The 20,346-nt window shown below is 38.6% G+C and overlaps 1 protein-coding gene across 5 annotated transcripts in view; it reads left to right on the top strand.

Moving 5' to 3' along the window:
• Positions 1-9,693: 9,693 nt before the first annotated feature.
• Positions 9,694-20,346, top strand: part of RAD50 (RAD50 double strand break repair protein) — a 97,546-nt gene continuing 86,893 nt past the window's right edge. For 3 of the 5 annotated variants that reach the window (XR_004962010.1, XM_036281682.1, XM_036281685.1), the window contains exons 1-3: positions 9,695-9,999; positions 11,811-11,894; positions 20,132-20,283. Coding sequence is in view for 4 of the 5 variants with exons in the window: in XM_036281682.1 (XP_036137575.1) it covers positions 9,871-9,999; positions 11,811-11,894; positions 20,132-20,283 (365 nt within the window). In the remaining variant the exon portion in view is untranslated. Of the gene's footprint in view, positions 10,000-11,810; positions 11,895-13,287; positions 13,386-20,131; positions 20,284-20,346 lie in introns of those variants that run through there. The other 2 variants (XM_036281681.1, XM_036281683.1) reach the window with 2 other exon arrangements.

Raw genomic sequence — 20,346 nt, 5'->3', positions numbered from 1 at the left:
CAACTAGTTTAGCTCAGCAGTTAGCGTGTTGGCCCACGAACTAGAGTCATAGGTTTGATTCTGGCCAAGGACACGTACCTGGGTTGTGGTTTGTCCCCGGCCCTGGTCGGGGTCACGCAGGAAGCAACTAGTCAATGTGTCCCTCTCACGTCAATGTTTCTCTCTCTCCCTCTCTCTCCCTCCCTCCCACTCTATCTGAAGATAAATAGAAACATATCCTCAGGTGAGGATTAAAAAAAAGTTCTAGACTAAAGCCTCCTTGTGGCAAGGTATCACGTGTTCACCCTTGAATGGTGGCCAGGGTTATGGGATCTGCTGATTGGCTTTCCCTGGAGCTGGAGGTGGGCTTCATCCCACCCAAATGGCATACCTAAGAAATTTGGGGTCTTAGGTAGTAGTAAGAGGGATATGAATGCTGGGAAGGTGAACAATATGTATCCATCACAATCACATAATATAGAGACATGGCCTTTCCTTCCATCTGACAAGGGTATAGGTGTCCTTTCACACCCTGGGTGGGCCAGGCATGGTCAGAGGAATCAGCCTTTGTGTTCCTGAGACTCACACCTGTAATCCCAGAAGGGAGCAAATGAGGCCCCCTCCTAAACCACACACTGTCTTCTTCCCTGGCCTGAGCACACATAATGAAACTGTAAGCCATTTGCTTTTAATGGAGGGTTTCAGTGAGTGTCCCAAAGTGGTTCTGTGTTGGTATGCAAAGAACTTATATACATATATGCATAGCCAATGGACAGACAATAGTGCAGTGAAGGCCTGGGGTGGGGAAGGAGCTGGGAAGAGGAGGGTTAAGGGGAAGAAAGATGGGGGGCATCTGTAATACTGTCAACGATTAAATAAAAAGAGCCCGGCTGGTGTGGCTCAGTGGAGTGAGTGTTGTCCCATGGACTGAGAAGTCCTGGTTTGATTCCCGGTCAGGGCACATGCCCAGGTTTCGGGCTCAATCCCCAGTGTGGGGCGTGCAGGAGGCTGCTGATCCATGTTTCTCTCTCACATCAATGTTTCTATCTCTCTTTCTCTTCCTCTCTCTCTAAAAAAATCAATTAAAAAAAATAGTACCATATGGAAAGGAGTTGTAAGAGAAGTAACTCTGCAATGGAGAAAACAGTCAAACCTCAGCCAGGTGATCAAGGTCAATATCAACACTGATAAATCATGTTAATAGCATGTACCCTTAATATGATGTGATAAGAATGGCATTTCATCTTCTTACCCATATGCTCCGTTTAACCATCAGGAAAACATCACATATAGCCAAATTAAAGGACAAAATGCCTGAGCAATACTCCTTAAAACTGTCAAGGTCATCAAAAACTAGCAAAATCTGAGGAACTGTCATCGCTCAGAGGAGCCTAAGGAGACATGATGACTAAATGTAATACGATACCTGCATGAGATCCAGGAACAGAAAAAAGGACAGTAGGTAAAACTAAGGACCTCCCCAACAAAGAAACTGTGGAGTCTAATAATGTGCCAGTGTGGGTTCCTCAGTCATGACAAATGTGCCCTACTGATGTGAACAACTGAGGAAACGGTGCAGGGTACACAGGAATCCTCTATAACATTCTTGCAACTTTAATGCAAATCTAAAATTTAAAATAAAAAGTAGATTAAAAACAACATTGTACAACCCTGGCCAGGTGGCTCAGTTGGTTGAAATGTCATCTTGTACCAAAAGGTTTCGGGTTCGATTCCCAGTCAGGACACATACTTAGGTTTCAGGTTCAATTCCTGAGTGGGGTGACTACGGGAGGCAACCCATCAATGTTTCTTTCTCACATCAATGTTTCTCTCTCTAAAATCAATAAACATATCCTCGAGTGAGGATAAAAAATAATATCGCACACTGAAAAAAGTTAGTAATTGTTTTTGCTATTATTATGAAAGACACTTTGCATCTCATGGATGTCATAGACTCGGGACTTTTTGACTTCACCATAGACTGTGAGCTCCTTGAGAATAAGAATTTTATTTAATTGATCTCTTCATTTTCAAGGCCAACCTATTGTAGGCACTCAATGTTTATTGAACAAATAAATAACTGAATGAAGAATCAGGCACTTGGTTGTATTAGTTGAACAAATTAATATGAATACTGTGGAAACTCAAGGAGTCTGAAGAAATAAAAACAACTTTGACAGGTCTCCTAAAAAACAGATAGAGCAAAACTTTAAGGCTAAGCTAGAGACCAAGCCAATGAAAACTACCACGGCATTTAAAAATCCAAGTTATGTCCCGGCCAGTTTGGTTCAGAGGTTAGAGCGTCAACCAGAGGACCAAAGAGTCTCGAGTTCAATTCTGGTTAAGGGCATGTACCTTGGCTGCGGCCTGTTCCCCCGCCCTGGTTGGGAATGTGCAGGAGGCAACCAGTTAATATCTCTCTCTCTCCCTCCCCTCTATATGAAAATAAATGGAAAAATATCCTCAGGTGAGTATTTTAAAAAATCCAAGTTATTTTAGGAGAGCAGAAATAAATTAGCAACCAGTATACAGAACTAAGAATTATTAGTAATTACACCATTTAGAAAAAGGACTTTGAATAGTGTTGAAAAGGTATTAGTGGGTAATATCCACCTTTTTGCCCTAAAACCTTTATCTCTGTTAGTGGCTTCCAAATTGGCAACCCGTTTTTAAAAACTGATACTTGTGGTTTTTACTAACTGTGTAGTCATTTAAGGGCAAATGACTTTTTTAGGAACTGATTTTAATCAATCAATTGAGCATGATGGCACAAAATTTTCTTGGTGACTAAATGTAAAATGATAGTATCTCTCTTCTTCTTTTTTTTTTTTTTTTACCTTGTTCTAACCTCCATCCTTTCTTCTTCTTCTTCTCATTATTATTATTATTTCTAAATGTTTTTATTGATTTCAGAGAGAGGAAAGGTGATGTTAGAGAGAGATAGAAACATCCATCGGCTGCCTCCTGCATGCCCTCCACTGGAAATTTGAACTGGTGACCTTCTGGTGCATGGGACCACAGTCAATCAACTGAGCCACATGGGCCAGGCTAAACCTCCATCCTTTCAACCCTCAAGCATGTGTTTAAAATACTTTTTTTATTGAATAAACACAATTATAGGAAAATAAACACAGAACTTCTTCCCCTTGGCCTAGCAACTATCGGTTTTTTGATGACTCTTCCAATCTTTACTAACACATAGACAACTTTACAGATTTGTAATCAATGAATATATGCAATTCGTGTTTATCTTTTTTCTTATTAATACTTCATGTATCTACTTGTTATTTCAAAGGTTACCTGTTATTAGATGAAACTGATGTACCACAATTTACTTCACCATTTCTGTTGTATCTAGTATTCCACAATTATAAACAATGCTACTAGAAAGCTCATTGTATCATTTCTGAAATATTTCCTTATGCTAGGGAACTTGTGTATAATTTTTTAGCTTTTGTTACATTTTATCAGATCACTTCTCTGAAAATATTCAATGCAAAATAAATAAATAAATAAATCTCTTAGATTTTTACAGTGTTTTGCAACTTATAAAGCACTTTCAAAAAATAACTTTGTTTAATCCTGACATCAGCACTGTGGGATAGATTTCGTTCCCTGAAGACTCTTTAGCTATACATGGGGTTGAACAGTTTTGCTAATGGAATGAGTGGAATGAACCCAGAAGGAAGGTGTGATGCCAGAAGTGGTGATAATCAAAGAGATTGACCAATATGTTGGTAAAACCTAAATAAATAATGCTGGTTAAAAGCAATTTATTCAGGGGGTTTCAAGACAATGAGGAACAAAGATAGTAAACAATAATAATGTAGGAGATACAAAGAGTGATCAGAGTTGGTGCATTTCATGGTCTTGTACTGTTTGGGAGGATGCTAAAGATAATAACTTTAGACTTCAAAACAGGCATGTAAAAATGTTAAGAGTAACCACTAAAATAACAGAAATCAAATGTATAAGTCCCAAACCAGTAGAATAAAACATGAGAAGCCCAGCCAGTGTGGCTCAGTGGATTGAGTGTCACCCCATGGACTGAGAGATCCCGGTTTGATTCCCGGTCAGGGCATGTAACCAGCTTGCAGCTCGAACCCATTGGGGGGGGGGGGGTGCAGGAAGCAGCCAATCGATGTTTCTCTCTCACATTGATGTTTCTATCTCTCTCTCCCTCCCTCTCTCTCTCTAAAAAATCAATGAAAACATATTTAAAAAACAAAACAAAACATGGGAATAAAAGAAGCTCAGTCAATCCAGAAACCAGGAAAGGAGAATAAGATATGAGAAAGACATCCAAATTTACCAGGAATCACAGTAATTGAAAACAGATTAAATTCGCCTATTAAAAGGAAGATACTATGAAATTATATTAAAATCATCTCAGCTATTTTCAAGAAATACACTAAATGAAAAATGACATTAAAAGTTTGAAAATCAAGTGATAAAAAGATAGATGGGACAAATACTAATCAAAATAAAGCCGATGTAGCAATACCAATATCAGAAAAAGTATTTATATGAGAAATTATTATAAGGATAAGGATATTGACTAATAGGTAAAAGATAATTTTATGGCAGTTTTATTTTCCATTTCATTGAGTATGATATAAGTGAAATCAAACATTTTCCAGTAGTAGTTTACTGAGAACTGGGAACTAGACTGATTTGTCTTTTTGGTTCTTTTTATTTTAGGGATTGATAATTTTTATTGCAAATCTTTTCCACCTTCCTCCTAGAGTTATCTTAGTTTTAGAATTTCCTATTGTTACAAAGTTGAAAATTTTTGTAATAGAATTTACCTTTTCATGTCCATTTTTTTTCTTCAACTCATAACTTTTTTTCTGAAGTATTTTAAATGACAGAAAGCATGACACTATCATTAATACTTCTATATGCACCTCAAAAATGATTATTTTCTTACATATCAAAGTGTTATCGCATCTAATATAATGCAATTAACAATAATTATTTTTAGCATTTAATTTGCAGTCTATATTCAGAAAAAGTTTCCCCATGTATCCCCCAAATTCCCTTTACATTTCTATGTCCAAACCAGGATCAAGTCCAAGACCACGTGTTGCATCTAGGTGATATGTCACTCAAATCTTTTAATTTGCAACAGCCCTTAAAGAAAAAAAAACTTTTAAAATCTCCTTGCTTTAATGACAAAGAGAACCTAGTCTAGTGTTTTGCAGCACATCCCATCTTCCAGGTTTGCCTTTTTCATCTTTATGGTGTTATTAGTTTATCCTTAATTCCTGTGAACTAGAAATTAAGTTTAAAGGTATGACTAGATTAAAGTTGAACCTTAAAAAAAACTGCAGAAGAGGTGATGTTGGGTACTTCATATTAAGATTACAAGAGGAGACATAATATATCTGGTTGTCCCAGTCATTGCTAATTTCTTGTGTTACACTGAGTCATAAAATTCTCCTTTAAAAGTGAGGGTTTTCTGGGTTTTTCTTTTATTGCTTTCAGAAATATCTAGCTCTTCATCAACCTGGAACTTGGAGTGGTAAGTAAAATAAAGTACAGGTTTCCTTTTTTCTTCTTACTCACATCTAAGTATTTATTTAAATGATGGTGGTGGGGACAAAGTGGCCTTGGTAGTTATACATCTGTTTACATTTGTCAAAACTCATGGAACTATATGCTGGAAAAGGTAAATTTTACTTTATGTAAATTATGCTTCAGTAAACCTGACTTTAAAAAAAAAAAGAGCTTTCATTGTGTTAATACCGGGCAAAAGCATAAATCAAACTTCCTAGTTTCCTCACTGTTTATATGTTTGGCCATCTTACAAATGTTACTGGAAAGGGAACCTGGTCCTTGGCAAATCTGCCTAAGGCCAGGCGGCAGTGTGTGGGTTCTTGACTTCATGCAGGAAAAGTTTCACAGCATCAGTCCAGGTGAATTTTAGAGGACATTTATTAAAGCCAGGAACAGTGAGACAAGAAAGGGATGGGGAAATGAGGCCAGAATTGTCTGCTTTGGCTCACTAAGAAGTCAGAGAAAAGGGAGCCTTGGGGTCAGGTTCAGGGAGTTTACCTGGGATGAATTGCCACTGCCCATTGCTGTCCTGGCTGCAAGCCTAATGGGGTTCCTTAGGGTCTAAGAGATGCATGCCTGTGGGGAAAGAAGGGGTGGGGTATGGGTGTGCTCCTGGGAGAGCTAGCACTGGGTCCTTTGTCCTCTGTCCTGTCTTGAGGCTTTTATTTCTCTCTTGCAGGTGGGAATCTTAGGCGAGGTCTTAGGGGAGGGTTTCAACAGAATATTCATCATTTTCTAGGTGTGCTCCTTCAGGGTTGTGGTTCTCACTTATTGGTCAGTGTCAGGCAGGGGGTCATTAGTCATTGCAGCTGGTCCTAGTGTTGCCTACCTAGTTTTGCTGTTTTTCTGGGTCTGGAGCTGAAATACAACCAAGGCCTAGTTGTTTTCTAAGGAGGTGACCTATATTCACTATAAATTGCTCTGTTTGTTCAGCTGTCTCAGTTTCCCTCTTCCACTTGTCCTGGCTTACTGGCCTGTCTCACTATGAGAATCTCTTTTCAATAAACCACAGAAAATAGGTATGAAAATAATGAACTCACCAGTCAAGTCCATTCTGGATTATCTTCTATAGAAACTTTGTGAAAGCCCCAATGAGAAAAATGGGTGTGTGAGAAGCAGCCAAATAGAGATGTTAAACATTTATTACTTTAGCTTCTCCTAGTAATTTTTTAGTTTTGAGTAAAAAGAAAAAATTAAAAAGTAAAAAAAAAAAATTTAGCCCTGGCCGGTTTGGCTCAGCGGTTAGAGCGTTGGCCTGCGGTCCTGAGAGACCCAGGTTCGGTTCCCGCTAAGGGCATGTACCTCGGTTGCAGTTTGTCCCCGGCCCTGGTCGGTTGTGCGGGTGGCAGCCACTTGATGTGTTCCTTTCACATCGATGTTTCTCTCTCTCTGTTCCTCTCTCTCCCTCCCATTCTACCTGAACAAAAAAATGGAAAAATGTCCTCCGGTGAGGATAAAAAAAAAAAAAAAAAATTAAAAAAAAAATTTAAATAAAAAATGGGCTTTAATCTACTGTCATTGTTTTATTACATTTGGTTGGTCACATAAGGCATTACTGTATAATTTCAATCTGTTTTGTTCCATTGGTAATTTATGTACTGTAATAACTGACATTTTCATATTTGGTACATCAAGCCACTATTCACTGGCCTTTGTGCATCCTTTGATGTGAAAATTTTTTTTTTATGTATTAAGTTCCATAAATAATTGTCTTGGGAATATGTGATTAGAGAGTGTTTCCTACATTGTTCTTTTCTTTTCTTTTCTTTTCTTTTTTATCCTTACTCGAGGACATTTTTCCATTTTTTTGTTCAGATAGAGTGGGCAGGAGAGAGAAAGAGAGAGAAACATCGACATGCGGCCACTCGATGTGTCCCTTCACATCGATGTTTCTCTCTCTCTCTCTTCCTCTCTCTCCCTCCCGCTCTATCTGAACAACAACAAAAAAAGGGACACATCAAGTGGTTGCCACCCGCACGACCCAACCAGGGCCAGGGAAAAACTGCAACCGAGGCACTTGCTCCTAGCGGGAACCGAACCTGGGTCTCTCCGGACCGCAGGCCATCGCTCCAACCGCTGAGCCAAACCGGCCAGGGCCATTTTTCTTTTTTTTTTTATCCTCACCCAAAGACATTTTTGCATTTATCTTCAGACTGAGCAGGAGGAAGAGAGGGAGGTAGAGAGAGAGAAACACATGGACTGGTTGCTATCCAGACGACCCCAACTGGGGCCGGGGACAAACTGCAACCGAGGTACGTGTCCTTAGCCGGAACTGAACCCAGGTCTCTCTGGTCCCAGGGCTGATGCTCTAACCCTGAGCCAAACCAGCCAGGGTTCTTACATTTTTTAAATCTCAGTAGTCCAAAGTTTTTGTTTGTTTTAATTTTAATGTCTTCCACTATCGTTTTTGTAATTGTGTCTATACGTCCTTGCATATGATATCCCTTCATTAAGTTGATTTCCAAAAAGCAATATTCTCATTTTTATTTATTTATTTATTTTTAGAGAGAGAAGGGAAGAAGAAAGAGAAATATCGATTTCCACTTATTTATGCATTCACTGGTTGCTTCTCATGTGTGCCCTGGCCAGAGAAGGAACCTGCAACTTTGGCATATTGGGACAATGCTCTAACCAACTAAGCTACCTGGCCAGGGCCACCATATTCTCATTTTGAGAAAGGTAATTTCTCTTCCCCTTATTTTAGTTTATTTTTTTGACATATAAAAAGTTTATATACTTAATGTATACAACGTGATGACTCTGAAGATGTCTACCGCAGTCAATGCCATTAGTGTATACATCACCTCTGAAAGTTTCCTCCCACTTTCTTTTTAATCCTCAACCTAGGATATTTTCCCATTTATCTTCAGATAGAGTGGGAGGGAGAGAGAGAGAGCAAGAGAGACTGATGTGAGAGAGACATATCCATTGGTTGACTCCCACATGACCCTGAACAGGGCCAGATCTCTTACTATTCATCTTGCATAACCAAAACTTACTTTTTTGAAAGGTGTCTGTTCCTATCTTGTGTTTCCTTCACGTTATATTTGCATATTTCACAGTTTTATTACAGTATTTGACTTTTAGTCTTTTTTTTTTTTTATCCTCACCTGAGGACATTTTTCCATTTTTTGTACAGCTAGAGTGGGAGGGAGAGAGAGGAAGAGACAGAGAGAGAAACATCGATGTGAAAGGGACACATCGAGTGGCTGCCACCGCACGACCAACCAGGGCTGAGGACAAACTGCAACCGAAGTAGGTGCCCTTAGCGGGAACCGAACCCGGTTCTCTCCGGGCCGCAGGCCGATGCTCTAACCGCTGAGCCAAACCGGCCAGGGCTGACTTTTAGTCTTAAACATCTCTCTACACTCTTAAAAACTACTGAGGATCCCAAAGGGCTTTAAAATTTTTACTTTATTAAAATATAGTTGGCATACAATATATTCATTTCAGGTGTACAACACAGTGATTGGACATTTATATACCTTATGATGTAATCACCACACTAAGTCTGGTAACCTGTCACCATGCAATACTGAGTACTACTGACTATATTCCCTCTGTTGTACACTACATCTCCAGAGAGCTTTTATGTGTTATAATGATCAGCATTTACTCAATTAAAACTTAAAACTGAAATTCTGTTTAAAGCACAAGCACATACAAGGGCGCATTCCATTAGTTACCACTGCGATGGTGTCACCACTCATGTGATCACTGGAAAACACTACAGTAGGGAGCGAATGAGAGTAGAAAAGGCAAATGACATCTGAGTATTTTCAGAAAAATCGTTTTGACGTTAGCAGACGCCGCACTCCCCTCCATTCCCGAGACCACACTTTGAGAACCGTTGTCCCCCACAAGTCTTTGTGCCCCCTTAGAGCTAGCGCCTCTCGGTGCAGGAGGGAGCCAGATCCCGCACCACCCGCAAGACACACCAACCAACCTCTAGGTCTGTACTGCTCCCGGAAGCCAGAGTTGCGCGCGCACCGCGGGCCTCCGACTTCCCGGCGTGCCCCGGGCCTGCGGCGTAAATGCACGCTAGCCGTAGCGACTCACGTGACCCGCGGGGCAGCAGAGGCGGGAATCTGTGAGTGGGCACGGTGGTGGGGTCCCTCGGCCTGTGTTTTGTGTCTCCCGCGGGCATCCCCTGGGCGACCCTCACCCACTCTAGCCCACCGTCTGGGAAGGAAGCCGGTGTGGGAGGAAGGGTTCCAGCCAGAGCCTTCGCTTGCACCTGGAGCCTCACGGCCCGCGCTCGCCGTGTTCCGGCCTCGCCGCTAAATCTTGCTGGGCTACAGACCCCTGGTGTTGAGATAAACATTTACAAACATGTCCAGGATCGAAAAGATGAGCATTATGGGCGTCCGGAGTTTTGGAATAGAGGACAAAGATAAGCAAATTATCACTTTCTTCACCCCCCTCACAATTTTGGTTGGACCCAATGGGGCAGGGAAGACGGTAAGTAAGGAGCAGTCGTCTTCAGTTTACGGGTCGCTGCATCTTACGAAATCGAAGAATAAAATATCTGGAGAGTTCAGAACGCTGATTAAGACGAGGGATGTCTCAGCGGGGCCCCAGGAAGTGCCTGTCCTACGGGTGACTCCCCGGTCCCAGGGCGTGGCCCGTGATTTTAGGAGTCGACCAGACCCAGCCTACTAGGCGTGTGTGGTGGACAAGGTTTACTTGGGAATCCCACGAGACCGAGAGCCACGCCTCGCGCTCTCAGAGAGCTCTCAGTCCTGCAAGTCCTTTTCGTCTGTATTGATGTTTTTTTAACACTCCTTGCTCCCAAGCTTAGCGCTTACTTTCTGGTAGTTTTCTCAATACAGGAACTTCATAAAAAGTTATAAAATATAAATATGTGAGGTTACAAGTATGCCGACTATCTGCGCACAATAAATGGGAAATAAAATGACTTAATTTTAAAGTGAAACTGATGAAGTGGGGCTTAAATTGGAAAACTGCAGGCATACCTCGTTTTATTGCTAGTGGCTTTATTGCCCTTAACAGGTGCGTTTTTTAAACACGGAAGGCAAGCCTCTCCAACTCCGCCCCCACACGCGACTCACTTTATTGCTGTTGTCTGGACCCGAATCCGCAATATCTCCGTGGTATGCCTGGATTTTGTTGTTAGGATGCTCTTACCTCGTCAAAAAATTTAAGCGCAACTTATTTACTGTGGGTTTTGTAAAGTTTTTAAAGTTCTGGGAATATTTAGAAATTTAAGTTGGACCCTGGAATGGCAAACAGGTTACGGAAAAAAAATATAACCAAGAGGCTAGACTGTTCTGGAAAGGTGGCTTGAAAAAAAGCAAGGAGAGGTATCCATGAAACGGAGAGGAGTAAATGAAGTTTTGTTAAAAGTGTAGAGAAAGAGATAAGATTTAGTGTTGAGAGCTGAATGTCTGACACTTACCTACTTTTTTATGTGAAGATGTTATATTGAATGCCTGCTTTATACCTACCATTGTATTAAGTGATCTACTGTAAAGGAGACTAGTATAGTGTTAGTGAGCACTAGCTGCCTGAATACAAAGTTTTTGCATCACCATTTATTAGCTATGTGACTGTGCAAGAGTGAGCTAAAGGTTCTATGCCTTCGTTTTCTCATTTATAAAATGGAGATAAAAAATAGTTTCTACAGGCTAGGATTAATGTGATAATTAAGTGATATGTAAAAGTTGTTAGTACCATACCTGGCATATAGTAAGGTCTATGCAACTGTTAGCCATTGGTTTTGGTGTGTTTTTGTTGTTGTTTTTACTTTTTAAAAAATTTCAGTTTTATCAAGGTATAATTGACATATAAAGTTGTAAGATATTTAAAGTTTACATCCTGGTGATTTGATAATACCTAATGGTGAAAGGACCCCCCCCCATCTAGTTAACAAATCCATCACCTCACATATTTTATCTTTTTTTAGTGAAAACATTTAAGTTCAGCAAATTTCAATTATACAGTAGTGTTATTAACTGTGGTAACCATGTTTTACATTAGCCATTGTTATTAAATTAGCTTAAATGGTTTTAATTGGAAATAGAGAATTTTTTTCCAAATAATGTTTTATTATACTTTCTTAATTACATAGTTTTTCTACAAACTTACAGCAGTTATTCTTTAACACTTAATCATATCTATATTGCAGGTTTTATGTCAAATTTTATCTGTATCCTTTATAGTCTCTGTTGTAAATAATATTTTATAATGAGTATTTTATGATTAATTTCTGTGGTTCTCTTATGACTAAATAAAATCTTTTCTTTCTTTAGACTATCATTGAATGTCTAAAATATATTTGTACTGGAGATTTCCCTCCTGGAACCAAAGGAAATGCATTTGTTCATGATCCCAAGGTAATGGTGTTAATAAAGTTTTGCTTTTTTTTAATCCTCACCCAAGGACTTATTTTTCCATTTTTGTTCAGATAGAGTGGGAGGGAGAGAGAGAAACATCTATGTGAAAGGCACACATGGAGTAGCTGCCTCCTCTCCTCTACCACCCCAACCAGGGCCGGGGATGAATCGCAAATGAGGTTTGTGCCCTTGGCCGGAATCGAACCCACGACTCATTGGTCCATGGACCGACGCTCTAACTGTTGAGCCAGACTGGCCAGGGCTAAAATTTTGCATTTTTGAAATGAATTTTTATAATTATAAAAGGGATAACAGCTTATTGTAGACATCCAGCAATGGAAAAGTATAAAGACATATGAATACCCACACACAGTCTTAGCACCCAGTGAAAACCATTGTTGACATTTTCATGTATTTTCTTCTCCTTTACATACTATTTTACATAGTTGAAGTCATAGTTGAATTTTGTATTCTGAGGTTTTTTTCCACTTAACATTATCATAAAGTCCCATGTCATTAAAAAATTATGTTAAGTTCTTAATCTGTGTGTTTGGTATATGGGTGCTTCTTTTAATCTTATACTTCTTTGTATGTCTGAAATATGTCCTCCTCAAACCACATAACCTTCTATGAATGTTTTCAGTAATTGCATAATTTTCTTATATTTAGATTGCTTTTTATTTTTCATTAAAATGTATCATGATGAAAGTCTTTATCTGAATCTTTGTTTGAGTTATGGTGCTTATAGTGTTGGTGTTTGTAAAGGACATAGAATTTTCTGTACATATTTGGCCTATAGGTTTTTCTTGTTTCACATACTATATAGTAGAGTCATGTTCCTCTCTCAGTACCTACCCCTCACAGAGTTCATTTTATATTTTTTCTGTGTTTATGAAAATATATCTGTGTGCATATATAAATACACTCATATATGTATTTTAACACATGGATATAATTTTATGATACCATTTTACAAAACAATTATTTAGTGATGTACTGCATGTCTATTTATATATATACAGGGGTGGGCTTATAGTTGTGAGTACATGAAACAGTTTATTCTTATATTAATATTTATTGTTGTATTATTTTCCACCCCTATACACACACACACTTTATTTTATTGCTTTACTATATAGTATTCTATTGTGTTTACATTCTGCAGTTTATTTAACTGACCCCCAGTTGATGATTATTGAAGTTTCTACGTTTATATGACTAAAGACAACTAATAATGAAAGTGTTTATTAATTTTCCTCTTAGAAATAGAAATACCATTTAGTACACTTACTATGAGCCCTCTCTACAATGACTGTTCACATCTTCTCTCGTCCTAAACCTACAATCTACTCCTTGATTGATGATCTTGCCTTGTGCTTTATTGAGAAAATAGGAGGAATCAGATGAAGCGTCCTTCATTTTCCAATCATAAAATTTACCAAGCTACTCTGCATATATACACTATTGTCTGTTTTCTCGCCTGTATTAAAGGTAAATTGTTTATTGTTTTATCTAAAGGTCAACCAACTCCTCTTGGAGGCTGGATCCAATCCCTCTTGTCTTCTCAAGCATTTTGCTTTCCAGTTGTTCCTTCTTGCTCCTTCAGTAGCATTTTCGCTCTCTTGGTAGGATCATTCACATAAGCATACTTTCGTAGCTCCACTCTATAAACATAAACAATGTCTTTTTATTCCAGATCACCCTCTTTTTTTAATTAATTAATTAATTTATGTATTTTTAATTTTATTTTTGTTACAGATGTTTCTCCTTTTTTACCCCATTGACACCCTCCTCCCCAGCCCCCCACCCCCAGCTTTGTTGTCCATGTCCATTGTTCATGCGTACATGCATATAAGTTCTGTGGTTTATCTCTCTCCCACCACCCCCTCTTCTGAGGATTGTCAGTCTGTACCCCACATCCACGTCTCTGGGACTACCCCATTTCTCAGACTGTTATGTTCATTATATTCCACAAATAAGTGAGATTATACGATACTTGTCTTTTTCTGTTTGGCTTGTTTCACTTAGGATGATACTTTCCAGGTCCCTCCATGTCGTCTCAAAGGATAAGAGATCTTTCTTTCTTACAGCTGCGTAGTACTCCATTGTGTGTATGTACCACAGCTTTTTTATCCATTCGTCTACTGATGGACACTTGGGCTGTTTCCAGATCTTAGCTATTATAAATAGTGCTGCTATGAACATGGGGGTACATATATTCTTTCTGATTGGTGTTTCAGGCTTCTTAGGGTATATTTCTAGAAGTGGGATCACTGGGTCAAATGGAAGTTCAATTTTTAACTTTTTGAGGTAACACCATATTGTTTTCCATAGTGGCCGCACCAGTCTGCATTCCCACTAGCAGTGTACTAGAGTCCCCTTTTCTCCACACCCTGGTCAACACTTGTCTGATGATTTGTGGGTGATCTGCCCATTTTTTTTTTATTTTTTATTTTTATTTTTATTTTTTTATCCTCACCAGAGGATATTTTTCCATATTTTGTATAGATAGAGTGGGAGGGAGAGAGAGGAAGGAGAGAGAGAGAGAGAAACATCGACGTGAAGGGACACATCGAGTGGCTGCCACCCGCACGACCAACCAGGGCCGGGGACAAACTGCAACCGAAGTACGTGCCCTTAGCGGGAACCGAACCCGGGTCTCTCCGGACCGCAGGTTGAAGCTCTAACCGCTGAGCCAAACTGGCCAGGGCGATCTGCCCATTTTTTAATGGGATTGTTTTTCTTTCTTTTGTATGAATTTTTTATATTTTTTGGATAGTAACCCTTTATTGGATATATCATTGGAAAATATTTTCTCCCATTCAGTAGGTTGTCTTTTGATTTTATTGATGGTTTTCTTTATTATGTAAAAGCTCTATAGTTTGATGTAGAAGCATTTGTTAATTTTTTCTTTTGTTTTCCTTGCCCAAGGAGACATATCTAAGTGTGTGTGTGTGTGTGTGTGTGTGTGTGTGTGTGTATATATATATATAGCTAAGAGCAATGACTACATTTTCTTTTAGGAGTTTTATGGTTTCAGGTCTTACATTTAAGTCGTTAATCCATTTTGAATTTATTCTTGTAAATGGAGTGAGAAAAAGTGGTCTAGCTTCATTTTTTTCCATGTATCTCTTCACTTTTGCCAATGCCATTGATTGAAGAGATGGTTTTTACTCCATTGTATATTCTTGCTTCCTTTATCATATAGGTGTGGGTTTATTTCTGGACTCTGTATTCGCTTCCATTGATTTATGTGTCTATTTTTATGCTGTAGTGATTACTGTAGCCTTGGTATAGTTTGATATCAGGTAGCATGATACCTCTTACTTGGTTCTTCTTTCTCAAGATTGCTTTGGCCATTCATGGTCTTTTGTGGTTCTAGATAAATTTTAGGATTATTTGTTTCAGTTCTGTGAAAAATGCCATTGTATTTTGATAGAGATTGCATTGAATCTGTATTTACTTTTCTAAGAATTATCCATTTCTTTTAGGTTGTCCAGTTGTTATATAATTGTATTATTCCTTTATAATCCTCTGTATTTCTGTGGTGTCAATTGTCACTTCTTTTATTTCTGATTTTATTTATTTGGCTCCTCTCTTTTTCTTGATGCATCTGGCTAAAGGTTTATCAGTTTTGTTTATCTTTTCAAAGAACCAGCTCTTGGTTTCACTGTTTTATTTTTTAGCCTCTATGTTATTTATTTTTCCTCTGATCTTTATTATTTCCTTCTACTTGCTCACTTTGGGCTTTGTTTGTTTTTCTATTTCTAGTTTCTTTAGATTAGATTGCTTGTTTAGATTAGATTAGATTAGATTCTTATTTCTTGAGGTAGGTCTGGATTGCTATGAACTTTCTTCTTAGAACTGCTTTGGCTGTGTCCCATGGATTTGGGATCATTATGTTTTCATTTGTCTCAAGGTATCTTTTGATTTCTTCTTGATCTTATTGTCAAACCATTCATTGTTTATCATTTTATGTAGCTTCCATGTGTTTGTGTGTTTTCAGTTTTCTTCTTGTAAATGATTTCTAGTTTTATACCATTGTTGTCAGAACATGCTTGGTATAATTTCATTCTTAAATTTATTGAGACTTGTTTTGTGGACGAACGTGTTTCTATCCTGGAAAATGTCTCATGTACACTTGAAAACAATGAGTATTTTGCTGCTTTGTGGTGAAATGTTCTAAAAATGTTAATTAAGTCCATCTGGTCTAATGTGTCATTTTAGGCCACTCTTTCGTTGTTGATTTTCAGTCTGAATGATTTATCCATTGATGTCAGTAGAGTTTTTAAGTCCCCTACTCTTACTGTATTACTGATGATCTCTTCTTTTATGTCCATCAATATTTGATTTGTATATTTAAGTGCTCCTATGTTGAGTGCATAAATGTTTATAAGGGTTATATCCTCTTGTTGGATTAATTTCTTTATCATTATGAAATGTTCTTTGCCTCTTGTTATTGCCTTTGTTTTAAAGTCTCTTTTGTCTCATACAGGTATTGCTACTTCAGCTTACTTTTGTTTACATTTGCATGAAATATCTTTTTTCATCCCTTTATATTCTAGTTGTGTCTATCTTTCTGAAGTGGGTCTCTTTTAGGCAGCATATGTATGTATAGCTTTTGTTTTATATTCATTCAGCACTCATTTGTCTTTTGATTGGAGCATTTAGTCCACTGACATTTAAAGTAATTATTGATAGTTATGTAGTTATTGCTAGTTTATTGTTTTCTGATTGTATTTTAGTTGTCTCTGTTCCTTTCTTATTTTCTTGCTCTCTTTTCTCTCTTTTTTTTTAATCCTCGCCCAAGGATATTTTTTTATTTATCTCAGATAGGGTGAAAGGGAGGGAGAATGGGAGGGAGGGATGGAGGGAGAGAGGGAGAGAGAGAGAGAGAGAGATATCAACTGAGTGCCTCCGACAGGACCCTGACCAAGGCCAGGGACAAACCGCAACAGAGGTACATGCCCTTGACCGAAATTGAACTCCAGACTTATTGGTCTGCTGGCTGACACTCTAACCACTGAGCCAAACTGGCCAGGGCTCTCTTCTCTTTTATGTTTATGACTTTCTATAGTGTTCTGTTTGGATTCCTTTCTCTTTATTTCTAGTATATATCTTGTAGATTTCTGGTTATCATGCGCTTCATATATACCAAGCTATGTATATAGCAGTCTGTTTTAAGTTGATGGTTGCTTAAGTTCAAACATATTATAAAATCACTACAATTTTAGCTCATCTCTTCCATGTTTATGTTTTTGTTACTAGTTTTTACTTTTGTGTCTGAGTGTATCCCTTAATTTATTGTTAATTACATATGATCTTCCTACTTTGCCTTTTAAACTCTGTACTAGCTTTATAGTTGGTTGATCGACTGCTTTTACTGTTTGCTTTTGTCAGTGAGAATTTTTTTCTTTCCTGTATTTTTTATATTTTTGAACTTTTCTTCTTAAAGGAATCCCTTTAACATTTGTAATACTGGTTTAGTGGTGATGAACTCCTTTAGCTTTTTCTTGTCTAGGAAACTCTATCTCATTTGAAACTAAATGATAGCCTTGCTGGGTAGAGTCTTGGTTGTAGGTCCTTGCTTTTCATCACTTTGAATATTTTGTGTCAATCCCTCTGGCCTGCAGAGTTTCTATTGAGAAATCAGCTGCTAGTTTTATGGGAGCTCCCTTATAGGTAACTAACTGCTTTTCTCTTGCTACTTTCAGATTCTCTCTCTGTCTTTAACCTTTTGAATTTTATTTTATTTATTTAGTTAGTTAGTTAATTCTCACCTGAGGATATTTTTCCATTGATTTTTAGATAGAATGGAATGGAGGATGGGGGGGGGGAGAAATATCGATGTGAAAGAGACACATCAATTGGTTGCCTTCTGCATGACCCCAACCAGAGCCGGGGATCAAACCACAACTGAGTTACATGTCCTTGATCAGAATGGAACCTGCAATTCTTTGTTCTGTGGGCCAGCGCTCTAGCGCTCTGAGTGTTGACTTTGACTACAGTGGGTGAGCTGTTGTGTGGGAGCTGACCCCACAACGAGGGAGTTGCTTTAGTGGGCTCTGGTGTCTGCTGAGTCTGCCCTTCGGTTGTGTCTTTTGGGGAGCTGGTTGGGTAGTGCTTTTGGTGTAGTCTGAAGCTAGCCACTGGGTGTGTTGGTTCTGGAGCCTCTTGGGAGGAGCTTCAGTGTAGGCCAAGGTCAGTTGCCACTTGTACTGGGCTTGAGGTCACCTAATAGGAGCTACAAAGTGATCTACAGTTGATTGCCGCTTGTGCAGGGCTTGGAGGCATTTGGGAAATGGCATGGTGTGAACTGAAGCCAGCTGCTACTTGTGCCAGCCTTGGAACCCTTTGATGGGTACCTTGATGTAAGCTGAGGCCAGTGCCAACTTGTGCTTGGCTATGGCTGCTTAGTTGAAACTACTTTTAAAGCTAAGCCTTACCAGCACTTATTCTAGGCTTGTGGCCACCTGCTCTGGAGCCTAGAATGAGTGAGTTTGTCAGTGAGCAAGTTCATGCACAGGCCCTTTAAGAGGACAACTTGAATCCTGGCCAGTTTGGCTCAGCGGTTGGAGCGTCCGCCTGCGGTCCGGAGAGACCTGGGTTTGGTTCCCGCTAAGGGCATGTACCTCGGTTGCAGTTTGTCCCCGGCCCTGGTTGGGTCGTGTGGGTGGCAACCACTCGATGTGTCCCTTTCACATCGATGTTTCTCTCTCTCTCTCTCTCCCCCTCCCAATCTATCTGAACAAAATATCGGGAGGGGAAAAAAAAGTGTCCTCGGGTGAGGGAAAAAAAAAAAAAGAGGACAACTTGACCTTCAGCAGTCTTCTGGGTCACTTGCACTCAATTCCCACTGGTTTTCACAACCAGATGTTATGAGGACTTCTTTTCCTTGTGCTGGTGCCCTGGATTGGGACCCATTGCTCCTCAGGGGGGACCTCTGTGGCCCGGATATCCTTCCAGATTCTTAATCACCACACTTTGGTTGTGAGACCTGCCGATTCTGCATCTCTGTTCCTCCTACCTGTCTCAATGTGGCTTCTTAATATTTTTAGTTATAGGACTTTTGTTCAGCTGGTCTTCATGTGGTTCTCAATAGTAGTGGTTCTATAATTTAGTTGTAATTTTAATGTGCTCATGGGAGTGGGTGGCACAGCGTTTAGCTGCTCCGCCATCTTGACTGGAAGTTCATGGAATCTTAGTAAGTGTAGGAAAAATAATGGAACTAGAAAATTTCTATTTGATAGCTGTTGTAGTAATCATTCAAGTAAGAAACATTACTAGATGTTAGAGCACCATCCTGATATGCCAAGGCTAAAACTTATGGAGGAAATCTTGATAAGTATGAGATATTTATATGATCTTAATATATTTCTCCCCCAGTATTTATTAATAGCAAAGTAGAAAAAAATAACTTTATGATGGAGAAGCCTGGCAGATACACTTTTATCAAGAGATTGATGTTAACATCCTCAGTAATGAGATAAATTGAAATCATGCTCCATCTGATAAGCTGCAATGAAAGGAACACATCATCACTTTTATAATATTCCTACCAAAGATGCATAGTCTGATTATAGTCATAAAGAAATGTTAGACAAAGACAAATACGGGGAGACATTCTGTAATTTTCAAAACTATCAGGCATGAAAGTTAAAGAAAATCTGAGGAACTGTTCCAAACTGTAAGACACTAAAGAGACATGACTATAGTATGTAATTCTGAACAGTGTATAATAACAGTGTGTAATTCTGAACTGGATTTTTGTTGTAAAACACATATTGGAACAATTGGCAACACTTGAATAGGATCTGAGGACTACATGGTAGCAATATATCCATATCAATTTCCTGTTTTGTGATTGGAAATGACCTTGTTTTCCAAGGAATTTTCAGTGATGGGACAGCAGATCAGCAACTTATTCTCAAGTCATTTGGGGAGGAAATTATGTCTATTGTACTTCTACTTTTCTGTAACCTTGTAATTGTTTTTAAAATATTTTTTAAAATGCTTTTGGTGCTTAAAAAGTGAAAGTTCATTTATTTGAAAAATCATATACCTGATTTCTTAATGATATTGAATAATGGAGGGGGATATATAATTTTAATAAATCCTTCTGCTGAACAAATTATTTTTGTTCTCTCATTTTCAGTAAGATTGCTTATATTTTTTCTTTCAGAACTAGTGTTCTAATATTTATTAAGGTAGCAATTTTTTCTATTTTATTTTGAAAGGTTGCTCAAGAAACAGATGTTAGAGCCCAGATTCGTCTGCAGTTTCGTGATGTGAATGGAGAATTTATGGCTGTACATAGATCTATGGTGTGTACTCAGAAAAACAAAAAGACAGAATTTAAAACCCTGGAAACAGTCATTACTAGAATACGGTAGGTGTTTATTTTATATTTTATTACCTGTTCATTTTCTGTCTTTCAGTTTTTTTATGGTTT

Source organism: Molossus molossus, unplaced genomic scaffold (assembly GCF_014108415.1).
Source record: "Molossus molossus isolate mMolMol1 unplaced genomic scaffold, mMolMol1.p scaffold_m16_p_4, whole genome shotgun sequence".
NCBI lineage: Eukaryota > Metazoa > Chordata > Mammalia > Chiroptera > Molossidae > Molossus > Molossus molossus.
This window is presented reverse-complemented; position numbering and strand designations above follow the sequence as displayed.